Below are 21194 nucleotides of genomic sequence, written 5' to 3' on the forward strand. Positions count from 1 at the left end.
CAACAAAATTAGGCTGTTGAGTGCAGGATAAAATGAATTGCATTGAAACCAAAGACTTTGTCTAAGAAGGCTTATGGGTTACGGTATAACAGATGACTGGGTTATTGGTGTCTGAAGGAATGGTTTGATGTTTTTTCCTACTCATTCCAGCTGTGTGCAATGCCCACAGCCACCCTGAAAGCTGTTTTGCAAAGTCCCAAAGCACAGATAAAAATTGGCCTTTCCAGAGATAACTAAGGGAGTCTATTCATAAATTAAGGTACCTGTTTTCTGTTCACTGCTACTATGTAAAACTAGATGAGACAATTTGGGCAAAAGGCATGCATCTCTGCATGGATTTGTTTTTCCTCTTCTGCTTGCTTAGGCTGGTCTGTAGATGTGTGGATGCCTTATGTAGCCTCGCAGTCTTCCTACTTTCACTGTCAGTTAAACCTTAACATGTTTTAGCGTGGAACGCTTGACCAAATGCTTGTGAATAGAAAGCAGATGCTGAAACAGTGGATGCAGACCCTTGGGCTGTCAGGCCAACGCCTTCAGGATGAATGGTGGATGTGTGTATGTATGGCTTTCTTGCTGAGTCCTATGTATATTACAGCTGCGTATCTCTGAGAACTGTAGCTTTCTGAAAGTGGTAGCAAGCTTTTGTCCATCACTTTGGGCTTGTTGGCTTTAAAGGCAAGAAATCATCAGGCCTTAACACAGACCTTTTCCTCCCTGCTCAGGCAATGAGGCCAGCCAGCTGTGCATCTTCCAGCACCTGTCATTACAGCAAGTGCTTGCTTTCCTGCAGAATGTCATTAAACGTCCCAAAAGGAAACCTCAGAATTGTGGCTGAGAGAGTTATTGCTGCAAGTTGGTGATTTCCAAGGCTCTCTGTAGTTTTCAGCTGAGGAAATGAAATGGTGAAAAACAACCACAAAAAATAGCTGTCAGAACACCACACATCTACTGTGATATTTTCATAGAATCATAGAATCATAGAATATCCTGAGTTGGAAGGGACCCTTAAGGATCATCAAGTCCAACTCTTGATACCGCACAGGTCTACCCAAAAGTTCAGACCATGGGACTAAGTGCACAGTCCAATCTCTTCTTAAATTCAGACAGGCTCGGTGCAGTGACCACTTCCCTGGGGAGCCTGTTCCAGTGTGCAACCACCCTCTCTGTGAAGAACCCCCTCCTGATGTCGAGCCTAAATTTCCCCTGCCTCAGCTTAACCCCGTTCCCGCGGGTCCTGTCACTGGTGTTAATGGAGAAAAGGTCTCCTGCCTCTCGACACCCCCTTACGAGGATTTTGTTACACTTTATTAAAATGAACTGGTTAGAGAAGAATTTTTTTACCTCAATATTTATTTCTTCAACTGCCATAAAATGAGACTGTATGTGCTTTGATAAATGATTAGGAAAGGTGTCTGGTTTGATTTCTCTGATGATTGTTAAATAATCTGTGCTTTGTTGAACTCCTGCATTGTAACGTACACTGGTATCCTCCAGAGAATCAAAATGTTCTGTCATCTGGAGGAGCAGCAGTTTTTGCAGGACTAATTGTCCTTGTTCCTCAGAAATGGAACAATGCCCAGCAACACAAAATTATAGTTAAGTTCTGGTCCTTTGTCACACTGAGAAATGCTGTGGTTAAGAAAATATCTCTGCAAGTGATCTGTTTAAACATAGAGAATTGTGCAGAGAAGAGAGTTTCTCTTATCTTAGCTTAAAAACAGAGGCAGGCTCCAGGGCCACAGACAGATATTAGTGCAATGTATTGCAAATACAGCAATCAAAGTTGCAGTTCTTAGTCATAGCCCATGAAATGCAGTAACTAGAGGCCATGTTGAACAAATTCCGAAGAGAGTCTCTTCTGCCTTGTGTGACATTATTGATCAACCTGTCACTCCTCCACACTGGACAAGAGCTGCAGTTCTGCAGCAAGTGTATCTTTCATACTTGGGAATGAGTTGAGGCAATAGTTTTGCTCTTCAAAATCACTCGATATTAGCTTGAAACTTTCTGTTAGTACTGGAAGTCTTTGTATCAGAATGAGCCAGACTATACTTCGGTGAAATTCCTACTTTGCTCTGTTGTTTGAGATAGTTGGAACATGTAACTCTAGCTTTTCAGGGAAAAAAAAAAAATCTTATCCAGGCAACATGAAGAGTTGGCTACTTTTCATAATAATTATTCAGATGTCAAGTGATTTGAATTAGAGATGTTAGGAAATTAATTTAGACTGTGTGTAGCTCTTTTCAGTTAAGAAATCACAGAATCTCAGAATGGTTTTGAGGTTGGGAGAAACCTCTAGAGGTCATCTAGTCCAACCCCCCTGTTCAAGCAGGGTCACGTAGAGCATGTTACACAGGATCGCATCCAGGTGGGTTTTAATATCTCTACATAAGGAGACTTCACAACCTCTCTGAGCAGCCTGTTTCAGTGCTCTGTCACCCAAACTGTAAAGAAGTTCTTTCTCAAATGGCAATGAAACCACCTGTGATTCAATTTATACCCATTATCCCTTGTCCTATCACTGGCCACCGCTGAGAAGAGTTTGGCCCCATCCACTTTACATTGTCCCCTCAGGTATTTATAGAGGTTGATAAGATCCCCTCTCAATCTCCTCTTCTTTAGGCTAAACAGACCCGTCCCTCTTAGTCTTTCCTCATAGGACAGATGTCCCAATACCTTAATCATCTTCGTGGCAATGCGCTGGACCCTCTCTAGAAGTTCTACGTCCGTTTTGTACTGGGGAGCCCAGAACTGCACACAGTACTCCAGGTGTGGCCTCACCAGTGCTGAGAAGAGGATCACTTCTCTCAACCTACTGCCCACACTCCTCTTGATGCAGGCTAGGAATGTATGGTCACTTGTGTGGAAACTATTTCCCCACTACCTTGTGCTGAACTTACTTATGACGCTGCAACCCTTAGGACAGAAAGGAACCCAAAATATCAGTTGTGGCTTCTGCAGTGATGCTGAATACAGAGCTCATAGCACCTGACACTAGAAAGGTCGTATAAGAAGACTGGAAATGAAAGAGACTGACAGGTAATGATAACAAAAATAGGAAGAAAGGTCACTGATGTCTCATTCTTATTCTGGTGTGCTTTTGTGGAAACATCTGTAGAAAAGCAAGTGAACGGAGAAGCCGCAGATGTGGGGCTGCCATTAGTTCTGAGAGCTGATCACGCTGAAGTGCTGCGTCCTCTGCCAGGCCGGTTCCCAACACTTAGTCAGAATCACATTAGCTGACTTTGGTGCTTTCAAGATTCACACACACAGACACACACACACACACACACACACACACACAGAGTTTGTGTGCTTTAAGGAGGGTTTGCCAAGGCTTGAGGAGGCCCTAGGCCTTTCTGCTCTGTTGTTAGGGGCCAAGGAGCTCCACACAGCTCAGGGCGTTGGGCCCTGTAGGGCCTTGGGGCCTGTGGAGCCGTGGGGCCGAGGCGTCTTCGTGCTGCTGAGCTGGGACCTGAAGGGGAGCAAATCGCTGCTGTGGGGAGCTTTATTTCACACATGGAGGTTCTGGTGTGCTCTAAACAGCCTGCTGCTGTCCCTCAGCAGTGCCATAAGCCAAGGAGGTAAATGCTGGTTGTTCTGGCTCTGCCTGTGTCCTGGTATCTTACACAGCTGCATTTTTTGTTCAGGCTTGTGTTGCCTTAGGCAATGCATACCCAAGAGGAGTGGGATTACATAGATGTCTGTAGGATGTAAAACTTCTTCAAAATTCGGAAATCATTTTAAAAATACATTTGTCAGGAGTAGCAACGAGCAGTGGGGAAAAACAATCCATGAAAGATTTAGGAAAGAAGCTGAAAGTGAGACCTTCAGTCAGTGTAAAATGTGTTGCTGCACAAGTCTGATTGTCCCCAGCTGTAAGAGAAGCCTACAAAGAAGACCTGAGGAAATGAGAAGATGTCTGATGCACGCTATGCTTTATGTGCACTGTATGACATGTAATTCTTAGAGGAATGGAAGGAATGGTGTAAAATCAAACTGCAGTCTACCTTCTTTTCTCTCTTTTGTTTTGAAAATTTGCTTTGGAAAATGCTAGCCAATTTTTACATATTTCAATTAGCAATCCTAGCAGTAAAAGAAAGGTGTAGTGGATAAAGCATATGTATGTGTATATATTCAGTATTAGAGTCCCAACCCATCAAAGTAGAGGCTTTGAAAAATGTTTGTTGTACATGGACATACATAATGAGCAACTTCTTCCAGAAGGCTTAAATGGCATGTAGCAGCAACTTCCTTTAAGGCTACTGGCGCTGGTGGTACTAAGACTTGCTTGTATGAACTCGTTAGACTCCTACTGTACAGTAGGAGTCTACAGTGCTGTACTAAAATACTTTATTTTTAAAATGATCATATGTAGACAACTTTTAGCATACTGCCCTGCTTGAACATTTGAAAGTTATCATTTATATTTTAAAATTGGAAGAGAGAGGCCCTTAACTAAATTCATTATCCAGGTCTAGAGATGCTTGGCATAAGGTTTGAATTTGACAATTTTGTTCCAACCTTTGGTGTTGAGTATTTTTAATGCTGTGACCTATCCTTAAATGTTTTCCCTTACTGAAGACTATGTAGCAAAAGTTTAGGAAAGCTATAAAGAAAGGCATTATAATTCTTTGAAACCGAAGTAGTATCCCGGTCCACTTAATCCTGTGACATTTTCCAGTAGCTGAATGTAGAGGAAGGTACATTTTACTTTTTAATTAGAATCTGACATCTTAAAATGCTTCTCTTGCTCAGGGAAGACTGAAATTCAGGTTGCATACACAAACCATATGTCAAAGATCCTGTTTACTATCTGGAATATTCTAAAATGTGTGAAGGTGATGTTCATAACCGTGTGTCTCTAAAGCTATGGATTGTTGCATACATCTTCAAACTGCAGCAGCTGTTTAAACATTTATGTAACAGTATTGCAAAATGTATGTCTACACAGGCAGTCTTTTTAGCTTGGAGATATAATTAAACAGGCAGATGAGTACATGAATTCTTCAAGTGCTCATTTATAAGTTCTTAAAAGACTTTTTCTAAAAGTGATAAAGCAGTACTAGTACTGGATACTCTGAGTATGGAAGAAAGGGCAGTGACCTTTTGTATGGTGGGAAGACTTTTTTATTGTATATTTGGGAACGCACCGAAGTACATAGAAACTTTATTTCTGAAAGTACTGTGAAATTGGGAACTTCTGTATGCTGAAACTCATCAAGCAGCAGAGTCATTTGAGTTGTGGCTGTATACAAGATAGCCCCTGCCCCAGTCATTCAGGTATAAGTTGGTAGTAGGCTGACTTCTGCATTCATGCAGTATTATAATATTAAAAGCTAGTGAGACATTGCAACTGTAATGGAAGTTTTTATTTTCTTGGTCTGAATTATTTAACACAATGACATCTATTTAATACTACCTAGGAGCTTAGCTATGTGACACTGCTAGTGTCAGAAAGGTAGGAATCGTAACAGCAGCACTGGAATTTCTACATCATCAGTATCCTTGTAGCTATTTCAGTCATCTCTATTCCTAGTCCTACAATAATGCATCAAAAATAGAATTCCCAGCTGACATTCAGTTCTGAATCTCACTAAAGATTAAGACAACTGTTGAATCAAGAGTGAATTCACAGGGTATCATATTTTATAGCTTTATTCCTCCAAGGATCAAGCTAAGGGATGTTGGGGCCAGTGTATACAGTGGTAGGCACCTTTCAATTTTCCTTAGATTAGCTGTTTACTTGAAGAGCTCCCCCTCCCCCCCGCCCAAAGTACAAGTGCAGAGATGGAAACAAAAAGCCAGTGATGATCTGGAGTGTGATGGTATATGGGCTCTTCTGCAGAGCTCATTTCATGCGCCAAAAAGGGGACATTTCAGACTGCTCGATTTTGAGGCTAGATCGTGTTTAACAATCTCAGCAATCTTGACATCACAAAGTGTGCTGGGCAAGACTGACCGGATGTGCACAAGCTTCTATCCGTTAGAGTGTCTGAAAATGAAACTCTGTGTAAAGGCATTAAGGTCATGCAGTATTTGCTTGCTCACTGCAATGAGGATTGGTGTTGAGATGTATGCTGTGGACATTTTACGTAACGATGAGTTTGGGTTCTAGGTCTGTTAACGTATCAGCTTTAATATGTGCTGAACTGATGAAAAATTAAAATTGAGCAATGTAAATATTCATTACCTGTGATGAAGGTAAAGCTCTATTTTAAAAACATTGTTTATTTGTTCCTGAATAAACCAATGGGCTGCAGAGCTGCTGCTAGCAGCTCTTCGTGTCATTTGTTACATCTCCTAAATCTGACAGAAGGATAAAATGATGCCTATCAGCCTTCATTTCAGATGACAGTCTAAGTATGCTTTGGGCAGATCACCTTAACAATTTATTAATTTCCGTTCATAATCGCATAACCACAGAACGCTCTTTGCAGATAACATAAAAGTATGTTTCTGCTGAACTGTGTAGAGCAGCAAGCCCTGTGATTAACAGTTTTTCTTTTTCTTTTTTTTTCTACCCATTCCCACATGGAGCCCAATGGGCAAATCAAAAAGGGTTTTAGGTAGATGTTCTCAGTTTAAGGCCTTCAATTCATAGGGAATCCTCTACACTCTTTGGTGAATAATTCCAATAGTTAATTCATTTGCCACCTGGGCAAATTAAAAAAAGAAAAAAGTCCTCAAAGTGTAGTTGTCTTCCTGTAGCAGCACTCTCCAGTCCATTGAATTTGGTTATCCTTTCTGTCTGCCAACTCCTAGAGTCAGAGACTTTCTCCATATACAAGTAACTAGAAAACTTGAAAAGTCATTATCCTATAACTTTTGATAAGACGAGAAGACAAAACTCATGTAAAATGTTTTGTAGCTACGGAGTATTTTGTAAGGTGGCTTCATGAGCCCTCTTCAGTTTTTTAATTACTTTGCAGAAGTATAAACACAGAAAACATGATGTGGTCGTTCACTACTGAGAATAAGGGCAAAAAGTATATAGTCTGTATTCTTGGAAATAGTACTGGTGAAACTCAGAAAGGACTAAGTAGGTTTTGCTGCAGTCCTGGCAGTTTAGTGAATCCTCTGCCCTGGAAGTTGCTGACTGCAAAGCAGGATGCAACAAGCAAGAGAGGTTTTTTGCAAACCTTTGTCTCATCTGTCTCAGTCAGTAGATCCATGTTTTCTCTACTTAGCATTTATTTTGTTCTCATCAAATATTTCTGTGTTCAAGTATGACAGTTTTGTGTCATGAGGCAATAGCTGTCTGTTTGGGGTTCCAGGCAGGAGCCCCTTCATGTTTAGGACCACCTTTCGTTTATTAAATTGACCGAAAGGTTTGTAATGGCCTTGAAGGAAAATACAATATTCTGTGGATAGAATTAGTCTTCTATTGGACTTTTCTATGTAGATGAGGATAACAGCAACTTTGTTTCCTACCCATACTGGACAGCATCTATTTTTCATATTTGTTTTACTGTTTTGCACATCTGCTTTAAAGTTTCATGATAAGGATGGGGAGGGGGGCAGGGGGGAGGAGAATCAGGAAACAGTGCAGGCTTTTAGCTACCCATCCAGATAGTCTAGGGAAAAGAAAAATCCTGCCTTGTAAGGACACAGTGGTTGAACAGAAGATGATCTCCTTATTAACCTTTTTTTTTTTTTCCTTTCTGTCTCGCTGACTGACTTTTGAGGGTTTGTTTTTGCTTTAAACGTCACCTCTTCTTTCCTGCTGAAATAAAACTGCCTTCTAGTTTAAAATCCCTTTGGTCTTTTGGGAGATACCGCTACAAATGCAGTCGCGGTCTCAGGCTAAGTGGAGCTTCCTGTCATATACCACCTTTGGCCGATAGTAGGTAAAATAAGTTGGGCTGCTGTTCCTGTCTCTTTCCCTGCACATCTGGACACTCTTTTAGTCTGAGTTACAAGTAACATGGTAGAGCTCTTTCTGCAAAAGAGAGACTTCCAGCCTCTCTGAATGTCCTGCCCAAATGGCTGCAGCTCTCTTCCAAGAACAAAACAAAGCGTATTTGAGTATCCCTGAGCAATGCAGGTTTAGATGCCATTCTTTCAGAAGTATGTGTACAAAATCCTGCGCTTCCTGAAGCTCAAATCATGAGATAAGTGACTGTCAGGTGAATCCTTGAAATCATAGCAGATGGCTGTATCTAGCTTGATATAATTTCATCTTATCAGTGATTTTTGAATTATCTCAAATGTCATAATCTATGGTAAATTATATATTACATCTGTTCTGCAGGAACAAGTGAGATCAGGACTGAAATGGTATTAAGTACTCTCCCATCTGCCTAAACCAAGGGGTGCATTTAATGAGGTTTCTTTTCTTCTGTGCTTCCATTGTGCCAAATGGAATTGAGGATGGCACAGAGAATTTAGATTTTTTTTCAGGAGGTGATGTAAATTTGGAACAGTTGGGCAATAATGACGGTTTTTGCTGCATGTCTTTAAAAAAAAAAAAAAAAAGACCCCAAAAGATGAATCTTCTTTTCACTGCAGTTTTTGGAGTTCCTTTTGTTTCATTTTTACATTAATCTACAATGTAGAATATTGCATAGGAATTCTCTTATTGTCAAATAGACAATATGCTTATCTATCTATAGATAGATACTTCTGTAGATACTTTAATTTTAAATTGCTTAATTAATGTATAAGCAAACAGAAAATTCAGTGGTTCAAAACAGAAAACTTGAAATGCATAATGTTTTTTATGACTTAATAATACTGTATAAGATATTGTACATGGATTCATGAAAAAACAAGGGTTGTTAGGGATTGGAATGGGCTGCCCAGGGAAGTGGTTGAGTCACCATCCCTGGAGGTCTTTAAAAGACATTTAGCTGTAGAGCTTAGTGATATGATTTAGTGGAGGACTTGTTAGTGTTAGGTCAGAGGTTGGACTGGGTGATCTTGGAGGTCTCTTCCAACCTAGACGATTCTGTGATTCTGTGAAATAACACACATCCCCACAGTACGTTAGGCTCTGTCAACATAAAATGTGGTATTGGAGTGCTAAGAAGGCTAAACTAAATATGAAATGGTATTTATTTGGAGGATATTTTTCATTTTATTATTACAAATGGAAGGTAGACTAAACTGGAAGTTTCATTGTTGTATGTAACAACTTATTCTCTAAAGCTTTCCTAAAAAGCGTAAATAATTCAAGCCTACCCTTATACCTTTTCCTGCCGTAGATGTATTTATTGTATGTGGGCTTCAGAAATAAGAGAGTACGCATTTTCTCATATTCTTTAGACAGACATTTTTTTCCCAGTGCTGTCAGATATTGTTGGTAGAGCTCCCCTATTCAATTAAGTGGTCAGTTAATCAGTCCTCAGGCAGTAGTTTTGCATTTTGGAGGACCTTGTCAGGAAAAGGCTAAGCGCTCCTTTCAGGCTGTGAGGTAGCTTTCCTTACCACTGTTCAGTCTTGTTACAGCAAACTGTTGCAACCAGTTCCTAAACCTCCTGATAAAAGTCAAGCACTTCACAGACTGCGTTAAATATTCTCCTTTGTGAAGAATTGTAGTCTGGAAGAGAAAGAGTTGCTCTTAACTTGGTGTGGCTTTGGACCAAGGAGTTAAATAGACAAGAACAGTTCAGTGGGAAGGGACCTTCAGAGGTCACCGAGCCCAACTGCCTCACCACTTTGGGGCTCACCAATGGTACTGAGGGCAGTGTCCTAATGCCCCTTGAACACGGGGGCACCAACCACCTCGCTGGGCAGCCTGCTCTAGCCTTTGGCTGTCCTCATGGGAAAGCAATGCTCCTGGTGCCGCTGGTGCCCAGGGAGCAGAGCCCGGCACCTGCCTCTGCGTGAAGTCGCCTCTTGGCCTCCTCTCCTCTAGGCTGGGCAGCCCAAGCCTCCTCAGCTTCTTCTCACAGCACATGCTCTCCTGCCCTAGGCCAGTTTGTTGACCTCCTCTGGGTGCTTTCAAGGACCTTAACATCCTTTTTGTTCTGTGAAGCCCAGAGCTGCACGCAGTATTCGAGGTGATGACTGATTCTTTCTGCTCAGAACTGAATTACTTGAGATTTTGCTTTGAACTAGAGCTTGGGGATTTTGTAAAGGAACTTGTATAGTTGATTGCTCTGGTAACATGAGGAAGCTTTTCAATTTTTCCACTGAATACCGAAATTGAGTTGCTGGTATTGCTCCGTACTCAGGATATTGTTCCATAAATAGGATAACCTATTATCTGATGATAACTAAGTAATAATTGCACAATTTCATTGATGAACTCTTACAAATAACAAAGTAAGAGGTTTTTAACTAAATCTGGAGTGGAGCAGCATTAAAAGGGTATTCCTGTCACATCAAAATATAGCTGTCGTACATCCCGGTTCACGTTGCAGACGTGGTGCTTCTATGCACGAAGGAGCAGAATGAGAAGCGACTGTTAATTTCTCAGAGATGGTGGTGGCACCAGGCACCAAGAGACAGTTGTTCTGCACGCTGAAAAATGCTGGGATGGCAGTGTAACCCCTCTGTGTTTCTGGCACGAGTAACGGGTAGGTCACCTGCAAATGTGTGGCTTGGGCCTAGACAGACAGTTGACAGATGTATTTAGTTGGCACATAGGTCTCCAAGCCCCCAGAATGAACCAGTTTTTTTAAGTGGTGGTCCCATTACAACACAATTTTTATGAAGGCAATAATATGCTTCTGGAATATGAAATGCTCTTGGGATTTAGGGATGTTTTCCCAGTTTAATGGTACTCGAGCTGTTTCCAGGCTCCGGTGGAGCATGGTAAAAATGCATAATGGGTACAAGGAGACCTGAGAAGGATGGATCCATCTCTAGTTCAGATGCTGGTACTGGTTATGCAGGCTTCCCTCCCTCCGTCCCGCAGTCAGGAGAGATACCTGTGGTAGCTATTTGAAATTTCCAGGTATCTGCCTTACCTTTAGCGCTGTGCTAGACTCACAGTCTGAGAGTCATGGCTAATGCATTGACACTTGATAGGTGGAACTTCCTAATAAAATAAGAATTGCATCTACAAAATAATTGCCTCTTGGTAAGCAGTTTGCAGTCATCTTCATATTTCTTTACAGAGGAAAAACAGAGGCAGAGTCTGTTATGTAGCATTAACCTTGTACCTCACATAAACAATGTAATGCATTTCTTAATGCCGTCAGAAAATGAATGATAGCAATAGTGTTTATCATACCATTCCATATGAATAATAAATTTTGCAATGTGACAGTAATAATGGATTTCATAAGTGTCAGACCTCCAGGAGGGACGTTACTCCCTGTTTTGTTTGAGTCTCTCCCTAATAGTCTAACGCTCTTCAATGTACCAGTAGACGGAGAGTGGCTCAGTTAAGCCGTGTATATTGAACTGTCATATATACATAATATACACAAAGCAGGGTTATGGTAGGGAGGAGAACTTTGTCCTCAATTGTCTAGAAAATCTGAAGAATTTTGAGACTTCTTTTTTTTCTTTCTTGATTTTTTTCTCTTGAAATGAGTGGTATAGTTGGTTCTTCGTGTTCTCCATTTCCCCAAAATACCCATATTTAATGATAGACATATTCTGTTCTCCAACCCCCTTATCATTCAGCTTTTTTGAGAGAGCACAGATGTATTCTGGATGATTTTGTTGGCAACATCAGCCTCTCATATTTGTCAGTCAGAAGAAAGATTTCAGATATTTTTGATTAGTGGTCAGGGAGAACTTTTCAATGCTCATGAGGGAAAGCTCCAGCACCATCACTCCGATATTTTTATGTATGAAAGGCTCTTCCCTATGGCGTTAATAGCACTGCAGAGGTTGAATCACTTGCTGTATAATTGAGGCAAGATTTATAATTATTTAAAAGCAATAGTTTTGTACCTGGAAGACTGACTCATTTGTGCTTTAGAGATGCTGTTGTGGGTTTTCGCTTTTTGAAAGATTAAATTGGCTTTACATTATCCTGTGTTTCCAGTATGTTTTCTAACTCTGTGACAGATGTTAGCTTACAGCATCAACATATACAGGTAGGAAGAGGAATGCTTTGTATTTCCTTCTGCATCCTTAATCTGGTACTATTTTGTGTTTTCATTAATAACTTGGATAATGAAATAAAGAGTGCACTTAATACATCTGCAAATGGTAATAAGCTTCAGGGAAAGGCCTTGAGCACTCTGAAAGTGCACAAGATAATCTTGAGCAATTGGTGGAATCACCTGAAATAAACAGGATTGCAAAGGGCTGAATGCGAAATTCAGTACTTCAGTACAAGGAACCAACCACACAAACAGGGAACAGACCAGGCAAAAGCTCTGCAGACAGGATCTGACCACAAGACAGTGGGCTGATATTGTTACCAAAACCCACTGACCCCAAATATTGTGGGATATAACACCTTGTGCCCTATTAAAATCAAGTGTGAGATATTAAAAAAATAATAATAATCAAATCCTGGGTATGTTACTCAGCTGTGAGAATATTTCAGCTCAAGTACTATGCCTAGTTTTGAGTACTACATTGTTTTGTTTTGAGGTTCTTAGCTCATATTTTTATCAGTTTATTATTTAGTACTTGCAAACTTCACATCTTCCCAGTGCAGTGTAAACATAAAGGGGAAGTTATTACCTGGTTCCTTTCATGTGGGAATTTGTAATGATTGTTGTTCAATATCTGGTATACACAGAAGGAATGGATATGTATATTACTTTAAAGCATGAGAGGTATCTTCAGATAAATGTTAATTACATTATTGTTCAGCCACTTTGCATAGTAAAACTCCATTACAAAGTGAGTTCCTGTTCACTGTAAGAGAAGCAGCTAGTAACTGTGATTTACAAAGCTATCAGAACTCTGGAAATGTTCACTTTAATCAGAACTGTAATTATGAGGAAATTTGCTGCAGGAAAATTTACTCACAGAATAAAGATTAAAAAGATCTGAATGTTGTCTATCAAAGTGCAACAATTAAATTTTCTTTCCAAGCCTGAGAGATCTTTGTGGAAGGGGGAAGAAAAAAAAGGGGAAAAAAAAAAAGCAAAATCCTGTCTTTTCATTCTAGTGGAGAAAATAAACTGCAACTGTTACTGTAATTTCCTCAGATAACGGTAAGCAAGTGTCTATGAACGTACACACACATGCAATGACTGGATTTATTCTGCTCTCTGAGGCTGGAATTTCCTATCAATACTGATACCTGTGATTAACTCTCTCATATTAAATAATTCTTTTGGCTTGAACATAACAAAATCACTGATCTGAAAAGGTGTTTTTCTCGTTCCCGGGGCTTCTGTATCCCCCGCAGCTGCCATGTGGATGCTTGTAATATTTCATGTACTCATCGTTCTGACAATTGCTATGCAGCCTTCTCCTCCTCTCGTCTCAGGAGATAAAGCTGAGATGTTGTCATCCCATTGTGAGCAACCTGGCAGAGCTGGCTGTTCAATAAAAAAGCATAGCATGTATAAAGTGAACTATGGGACCTGAAATCCATTGAGGAAAAACAAAATAATAATAAAAAAAAAATCTCAAATGGAAAGACTGACTTTTCAAATAGCAATTTCCTGCCAATATTTTCCTCACTGCCTTATATGAGTCTATGGTAAATATGCATATCAAAGTCCAAGGGGAATAATGGGAACATAAATGTACCTTGTATAAACCAATTACTGCAGTGTAGTGAATAGTACTTTGACAGTTTAAACTTGCTTAATTGTTTTAATACTGGAGGGTTGTAAGAGTTCCACTAAACCAGGAACTGAATGTTGTTGTTCTTGACTCTGGACCAGAATAATATGACATGTTTGTAATTTTTTTACAAGCTTGGAAAATAATAGTGACCTTGGAGAAGATGGGAGTATTAATTCAATTATTAAGATGTGGTTATAACGCAATTTTCCAGAACTGCAATTTATTGATACTTGATATCTGATGAATATGTGTATGTATTGCTCCGAGGCGTCTGCACAAATCTGATGTCCTGGAAGTAACTGGAGATGAGCTAGGGAAGTCTGTGCATTCCTCTGTGTTGCAATGCAGTGCTATGTTAGAGAGAGATCAGAAATCAGGTTGCTTGCATCTTATTTATAAGGCAGAGTATCAGACATACGACCAGTTCAGATTTGCAAGAACACTTGCATCAGCCACATGATATGCCTGAGAGAGCTGATCCAGTCGTTTCCAGTTCATGAATAGGACTGCACTAAAAGCTACCTTACAGATCTGATTTGCACTGTACTGAACAGTATGGAAACCTTTATAACCATATTGCTTCCTCACCAGTGCTCTCATGGGAGTTAGCACTGAGCATGACCATTGTCCTTCTGGCCTGACTCGGCACAATGGAGAGTTCTGCAAATACATACGTGTGTTGTGGTAATTTTTCCTCCTTTATGTACAGTGAGAATAGAGAAAGAGGAATCTAACACAAGCAAGCCCGAAGTCAGACACAGGATCAGAATACTAGACCCAGAAATATTGTATAGTTACCCTGTCAGTAGGAAGAAGGAATGATCCTATGAGGCAAAATTAATCACTTTTGGAACCTTAAGAAATTGCATTCGCACACTTGCTGATGCAGCTGAATCACAAGGGCACGTGTGAATGGCACAATGCAGAATAGTCACTGTGTTAGCTGGAGGCTTAGTCTGATCTAATTAACCCTGCTCAGAGGCAAGGTTAATGAGTCTGGGTACGGTCCGGCACAAGAGGTTTTTTTCAGCTTGCTTGGAGCTACCCTAAGGCTCTGCCGTAGGAGTGCGGTATAGACACGCAAGTCATTAAAATGCAAACATGTGACGTCAGGATTCTTGCATGGTTTCATGCAGCACCTCCCAATAATGCATATCATAATGAAAGGGCACTTGTGCTCTTCCGGGCTGAGTGACTATCTTAGAGCTACAGCTGTGAGCAGTGCTTCACTAGCGGATGGGAGCAAGGAACACCTGCCCATAGGGGAAGTGACCCATAAATACCAAAGAAAAGGTATAGCGATGAACTGGTGGTATGTGGAGGTTAGAGTAAGATCAGCTTTCTTGCTGTTTTACCAAAGGCTATGTTGGATGCTGATTTCACTACAAAACTTCTGTACAAGTTGCTAAGGTATCCTTTCCTATCCAGAAACCAAGCTTCTGATAGGAAACCAAGTCAGCCTATAACAGTTTTATGACTCGAGACAAGAGCATGAGCTCCACGATCCAAGAGGTTTCTTTTGGCATTTTCTGTGCAATCACAGACACTTCTGTAGCACCTGTGTTCCAGAAACATCCACACATCACACATTTCTGGTCATAATACACAAATTATTTTCCAAAAATCAGGCAACCTACTATAGAGACCCAAAGTATAAATCATATTAATGATAAAGTGTAACGTTCAACAGGTTGTCTACTCCCAGTGAAAGCTTTCTTCTTTCCCGCTTTCCCCACTGCCCAGCATTCCAACAAATTAGGGTTATTAATGAACTATCTAACTATTTTTATTTCTAATTCCAAATAGTTAAAGGAGAAAAACTTTTTTCTTTTTTTCTCATATAGGTGCATTTAATGAAAATCATAATAATTACACAGACAACATAGGTGCAAATATTTATAATGAAATAATACTACTTCTGCTATAAGTAGAATAAATTACATCTTCCTTCTCAAGTGATTGTGACTGTTATCTTGAGAGTGGTTTATTCAAAAGGAATGTAGTCTATTTCACGTTAATTGGGACATGCAACTAATTAACACAGGTCTGGGAAATTAACTGTTTCTTCTTAGATTGTTGTCTTTCACACCAGTGAAAAATGTCATATAACAGTTTAGCCATGAAGTTTGAGTGAATAATTTATATGATTAATTTCTGTCTTTTTGTTCGTGTTGGGGGGATTTTCCATGCTTGCTTTACTGAAATTACACAGGAATGGTAAATAATTTATGGACTTCCTCCTTTCCCATTCCCATGCCCTAACACTGACCATTCTTTCTTATCAAATTACTTACCCACATCTCATGATCCCAAGTTTCTCACCTCTGGTTGATTGTCTTACATCAATTTGCTGTAATGGGATGTTTTTCACTTCACTTTACAATTTGATACTCAGAGTTGTTGAACATATAAACTTAAAATTCATGTGTTATACATGTTTGATCTAATAAAATAGTTATTGAAATGCTTGCTGAAAGTAAATATAAAAATGGATGCTGATTTGTCCAAATATAATTTCCAGTCTGTATATTTGATATCAATTTGTTCCACCACATGCTTTCATCTATGTCATGTACTTCTCAGATTAAATGTTTTAGTAAAAATTTGTTATAAAATAAGTTTGCTGCTGAAATGTCATCTCAACCTCATTTTTGGCTTTAGCTATATTGGAAACTGAGAGTAGTGGTAATAATACTTAATGAAATGTCATCTGAAAAGCTAAGTGATCTGGAGGAGCTTGGCAAAGAGAATAGATACCATTAATTTCATTTGCAGATTGGAGGAAACTGAGGCCTAAGAAGATGGAAAAAACTTGCCCAAAGTCATTCAGGACTCCAGAGGTAAAGTCAGACTTAGAATAAATGTCCTTCCAGTTCCATTTTTCAGCTTACTATGCTAGGATCCAATATTCAGTAATCAAGTTTAGTAAGCCAAAATGCTGTAGTTCCAAGTAACTCTTTATTAAAGAGAAAGGAATTATCATTGTAATAATGTTTCCAGTAGTGAAAACATTCCTGTAGATATACCAATTTTAGTGCTACTGAAATCTTTCCTACTTTCAATAAATTTGTCGACATTTAAATGTATCCACTAAGTATGATTTTAATGTCTAAGTGGAAAAAAAAAAAGAAATAAACATTCAAGGCTTCTTAATCACAAGAAAATTAAAAAATATTAATTTCAGGTGTCTGATAGATATATAGTATCTGTACTCCTACGTGTTTTTCTTGTGATGCTTAAGGTACTCCAGAGGGACAGCACTTTGGTTCCCTCTGACATTAGTCTGTATTTGTTACTGAAAGAAGTGAAGGTTTATTTTTGAACCTGCATGGTAACCTGTGTAAGCTGCAGTTATCAGATTAACTTGTTTGAGTTCTGTTGTCTTTCTGAGGCTGCCTTCTCATCAGTGCTGCGCTTGTATAGCTCTGGAGTAACATCAGTATGGCCTGCATATTTAGAGGGACAGGAAAATATCCTCCTCCATGTACAAGTTTTTGTATGGAAGAGCCCACTTCTAATTCCCTGGATACAAGTACTACAAGTACTAACAACTTTGGTGTTCTGGGTATAACCTGCCACGCAGAGCAGTCTCATTGCCATTTTCACAAGAGCCTGCGCAGCACGCAGATGTTGAGCGCAGCCCTCTAAGCTTAGTTAGTGGTTCCCCCCATTTATCACATGAGATGACTCCTTTTGATTTTATCTTGCATGTTTTTTCTTTCTCAAATCAGTAGTACTCTCTGTAGGAAGTCTTATTGCTTCTGTTTCTGATTTCTTCACATTTTGATGCTCCTTGTACTTTCTCAGATCAGTTTAAATTCTTTCTTCTCGAGAGTCAGTGAAAAGATGTTTCAGGTACAGATTTTTATTTTTTTTTAAACTTAAGTGGAGAAAGAGTTGTGTTTCTACTTCCACTGGGGGGTAAAAGAAAAGTAGAGTTGTTGCAAAAGCCTTTTGTTTTGTTCGATATTATGTGTGTTTTGTATTCTTTAAAACTACAGTGGAAGCTTTAGATGAAAGAGGTACATGCATAAGTTCAAAGCCTCTCCTGCTTGATCAGTATTCCCACAAGAAACATGGATGAGAAAAGGTGGATGGGGAAAGCCTGACTGGACTCATCTCGTCAGCTTGGCTAGAGGGAACTAATGAAAAAAAATCTTTTAATTTTTGTTTGTTTACTTGCTTTCATTTTTATTCCCCTCTAGGCACAAAACAAGCAAACTGAGCTCTATTTAAAAACAGTGTGCTTTCGCTCCCACACACCATCTTTTCATAATCAGAATCTTGGTAATTTTGTGTTAGAAGTTTTCTATGAGCTTTTTCAAGGAGAAGAAAAAATGCTGAAAGAGCACCTGGGGGAAAACTCTACAGTCTCACAAAAGATAATTTTCTACCTGATTGCATAAATAAGAGCAAAAATTGGTGTGTTGAACTTTGTGTTTGTTAGTATTTAGGCCATGATTCAGATAATTGTTTTTCCTTGGGGTCAGGCTTGTGTCTGAGCTCTTCAAAGTACTTCATCCCTGTGTGTGCATTTGTTATAGTCTTACAAAATGACATCTAAAAGGAATTGGAATAAATGGCAGTCAGGTTCTCCAAAGACTTCGGGATCTAACAATATCATCTAGGTTGTATCCTTTGCAGCTCTCTTCAGACAGTGCGGTTGTTTAATGAAGCTGTTGAAATTTGAAAGGCAGGTACGTTTTTCTTGTGTCTTATCAGACAGAACAATCTCTGGTAAAGACATGGGGAAGAAACTTCCCACTACTTAATCTGAAATTGCCTACCTCAGGTTTTCTAGAGGCAGTTCTGATGCCAGCCTGGTGGAGATACAGTAGCAGACTAAACAGGTCGATTGCTGTCTTTTAAGTGGCTTTGGGTGTTTTGTTTTTATTTTTTTAACTTTGTTTGTTTCAGTAAATTTTCATAAATAAAAGTAATTATCATTTGTTTCAACTCTGGGTGATTCAGTATACCTACCACAGGAGCACACCACACAGTCTTAACAATAGAAGGATAGAAAAGGAACCCTATCAGAAAATGGTTCAATGCTTGTAACAACAACTGTATGATGAGCCTTTCATTGTTTATGGAGCTATAATCTAATTCCCTCTAATATAATTTCTATTCCCTTTCAGTACAACAAAGAACATGGTATCATACCGGTTCTATCATTTGTCACTATTAAATCTTTTAGAGGTATGCTAGGAGCTGTGAGTGAGAATTGATAATTGAGATTGATGAAGTGATTCAAATAAATCAGCAGTTCATAATTGAGAAACTCTCTGATGTACAGACAGGTTTTTAACTATATTTTGTCTTAATATTTTTTGAGTTTCAAAGGAAGAAGATGAGAGCTAAGATCTTTTTCCTCTAGCAGCATGGTAGATTACATAAACAACTTTGTGAAATTTGCCAATTGCTAGCTCAAAATATCTGCATCTCTCATACTTTGTGAGAATCACCACATCTTTTTTGCCACCTCTTTTTGGAAAGATAAGGACTTACTAGTTGACTTTACCAAAGCTTAGAGCATAAGTGGAGTTGGCATGATGGCTAATGCATCTTGCACTTGTGTGTCTATGAAAAGCAGTAGCATACGACTGCTCAGATTATTTAGTGTCCCAATGACCAGCTATTGGCTGTTTAAACAGAAAAGGTTTTCAGGCCAGCCCTTTGGGAAAAGTCTATCCTATTCTGGCGTTTCCAGTTGGGAATCAAACTTCTATAACCAATGTTAAGAGTCCCTACCAACAGCACATGCTTATTGGCTCAAAACTTCAGTACAGAGGAATTTTGATTTGGAAATACGCAGCCAATAGTTAAATAGTTCTTGTTCTCTGAGACACCTCCTCAGGAGGCTTGGGGGGTTTCTCTCTGATGCTGTCTTCATTATGGAAACTCAGACCAGATGGATAAAATTGAGATAACTGATACATTTTGAATGACATCTCATATTATTAAAAGCATATTATTATTATTATCATCATATTACTATTAAATGTTTAGTGAATACGGAAGGGATGCTTTCAGTGGTGAAAGAGGGTGAGAGGCTTATGGTTATGCAGAAATTTCATGTTCAGCCCTGCCAATCAGGAAGAGTTTCCCGGAATCTGCCCTATTGCAGATCAGTGTGAGGCAGTGTGATCCACACACAAGCACTTCTTTTCTGAATCATTAACTTAGATTTCAGACCAGATATGGATGTTATGACACAATTTACATTTCATGAAAAATGTTTGTAAAATTTTGTACAGTGGATTTGTCCTGTGAGATGGTGCTTCCAACGCCATTCTGGAAGCTGTTCTCCAGACAGATCTTGTGCCTGATGCAAATTCATGCATCTTCTTTGTGTTCATGGACGCATAAGGCTGAAACAGTCTTTGTCTCTGCCAGAATAAAACTGTGTATAGCTGTATGGCGGAGTTGTTAAACCAATGATTGTCTGAATCTTAGTGTTTGGATGAAGATCTGAAAATAGTGCTGCTGCTTGTGGGCAAACTTCTACATCAGAGAAGATAAAGCCAAACACAAGATAGCTTTCTACTCTGCATGCTCTCCACATCAATGTGATTATGTACACCTAATGCAAAGTCTGGTGTAAAGTTCTGAGTAGTCTTACTAGAGAAGTTAATTGGAAGTTTGTAAGACTGACAATTTAAAGTGTTGTTTGTTTTTACTGTGGAAAGTTTCTTAAGCCAGAAATGTTGTGAATAAGCCTAATTGAAAAGCTAAGGCTTGAGTGGTAGTTTCAGTTTCAAATGACCTATTTTAAGGGAGGAGAGAGGGTTGTGACACAGTTATTAAAAACTTGGGTCCATGTTGTGTCTTCAGTTTTTAAGTAGAATTTTCTTTTGAAATCAATGGCACTAGGTGACACTTGGGTTTTGATCAGTGCATAACAAGTTACTGAAGTTAGAGGAAAATTCACTTTGGTAGATGTCCTGGCATCCTATGCAGAAGGAGCAATTTGTTTATAATTTTCCCCCCGTATATAAATTAGGATGTCCATCTTTGTCAGGCTGGTCTGGTATGGCTGTGAAATACAGTATACGGAGATACTGGGGAGGGAGCACTAATTCAGGCACTGACAAAAGGCAAGAAGATGCTGATGAAATGTTGTGTATGAGATGCAGATCTGAGTACTACATTGTTCTGACCTGCACAGATTTACAGTCATTATTGTCAAAAACATCAGCATCTCCCAGAAAAACAAGAATGAAGGACAGCTTCCATAAACAGAAAAGTAAACATGAAAGCCAAATATTTTGCCTCATTAGTCCTCATTAGGATTAGGGAGACAGGTAATATGTCAATGGGACTGAATAATTAGGACATAATGAATCTTCTTAATTCATGCTTCTCAATCAGGCAAGGACCACTGAGAAGAGTCTGGCTCAGTCTGTAACTCCAGTCTCCTGTTTCTTTATTTCTATGGAAGTATTTTCTAACATTGAATGTGGACCAAAAATTTCAGAAAATGTGCACAAGTTGGTGGACTAAAGTGACTGAAGTCTTTAGGAGGGAATAGTTTA

The 21194-nt window shown here is 39.3% G+C and overlaps 1 protein-coding gene across 14 annotated transcripts in view; it reads left to right on the forward strand.

Moving 5' to 3' along the window:
* LOC310902950 (uncharacterized protein) overlaps positions 1-21194 on the forward strand; it is a 327410-nt gene that overhangs the window by 150987 nt on the left and 155229 nt on the right. For 5 of the 14 annotated variants that reach the window (XM_083845354.1, XM_083845352.1, XM_083845355.1 and 2 more), the window contains 3 exons: positions 16435-16499; positions 17467-17514; positions 17865-19606. The exons of 6 other annotated variants lie outside the window; for them this stretch is intronic. In XM_083845354.1, coding sequence (XP_083701480.1) covers positions 16435-16499; positions 17467-17514; positions 17865-18065 — 314 coding nt within the window. In that variant the 3' untranslated portion in view covers positions 18066-19606. Of the gene's footprint in view, positions 1-722; positions 979-16434; positions 16500-17466; positions 17515-17864; positions 19607-21194 lie in introns of those variants that run through there. 3 more of the 14 variants (XR_014587148.1, XR_014587149.1, XR_014587146.1) reach the window with 2 other exon arrangements.

The sequence above is a fragment of the Anser anser genome (genome assembly GCF_964211835.1).
Source record: "Anser anser genome assembly, chromosome: 7".
In the NCBI taxonomy this organism is placed as follows: Eukaryota; Metazoa; Chordata; class Aves; order Anseriformes; family Anatidae; genus Anser; species Anser anser.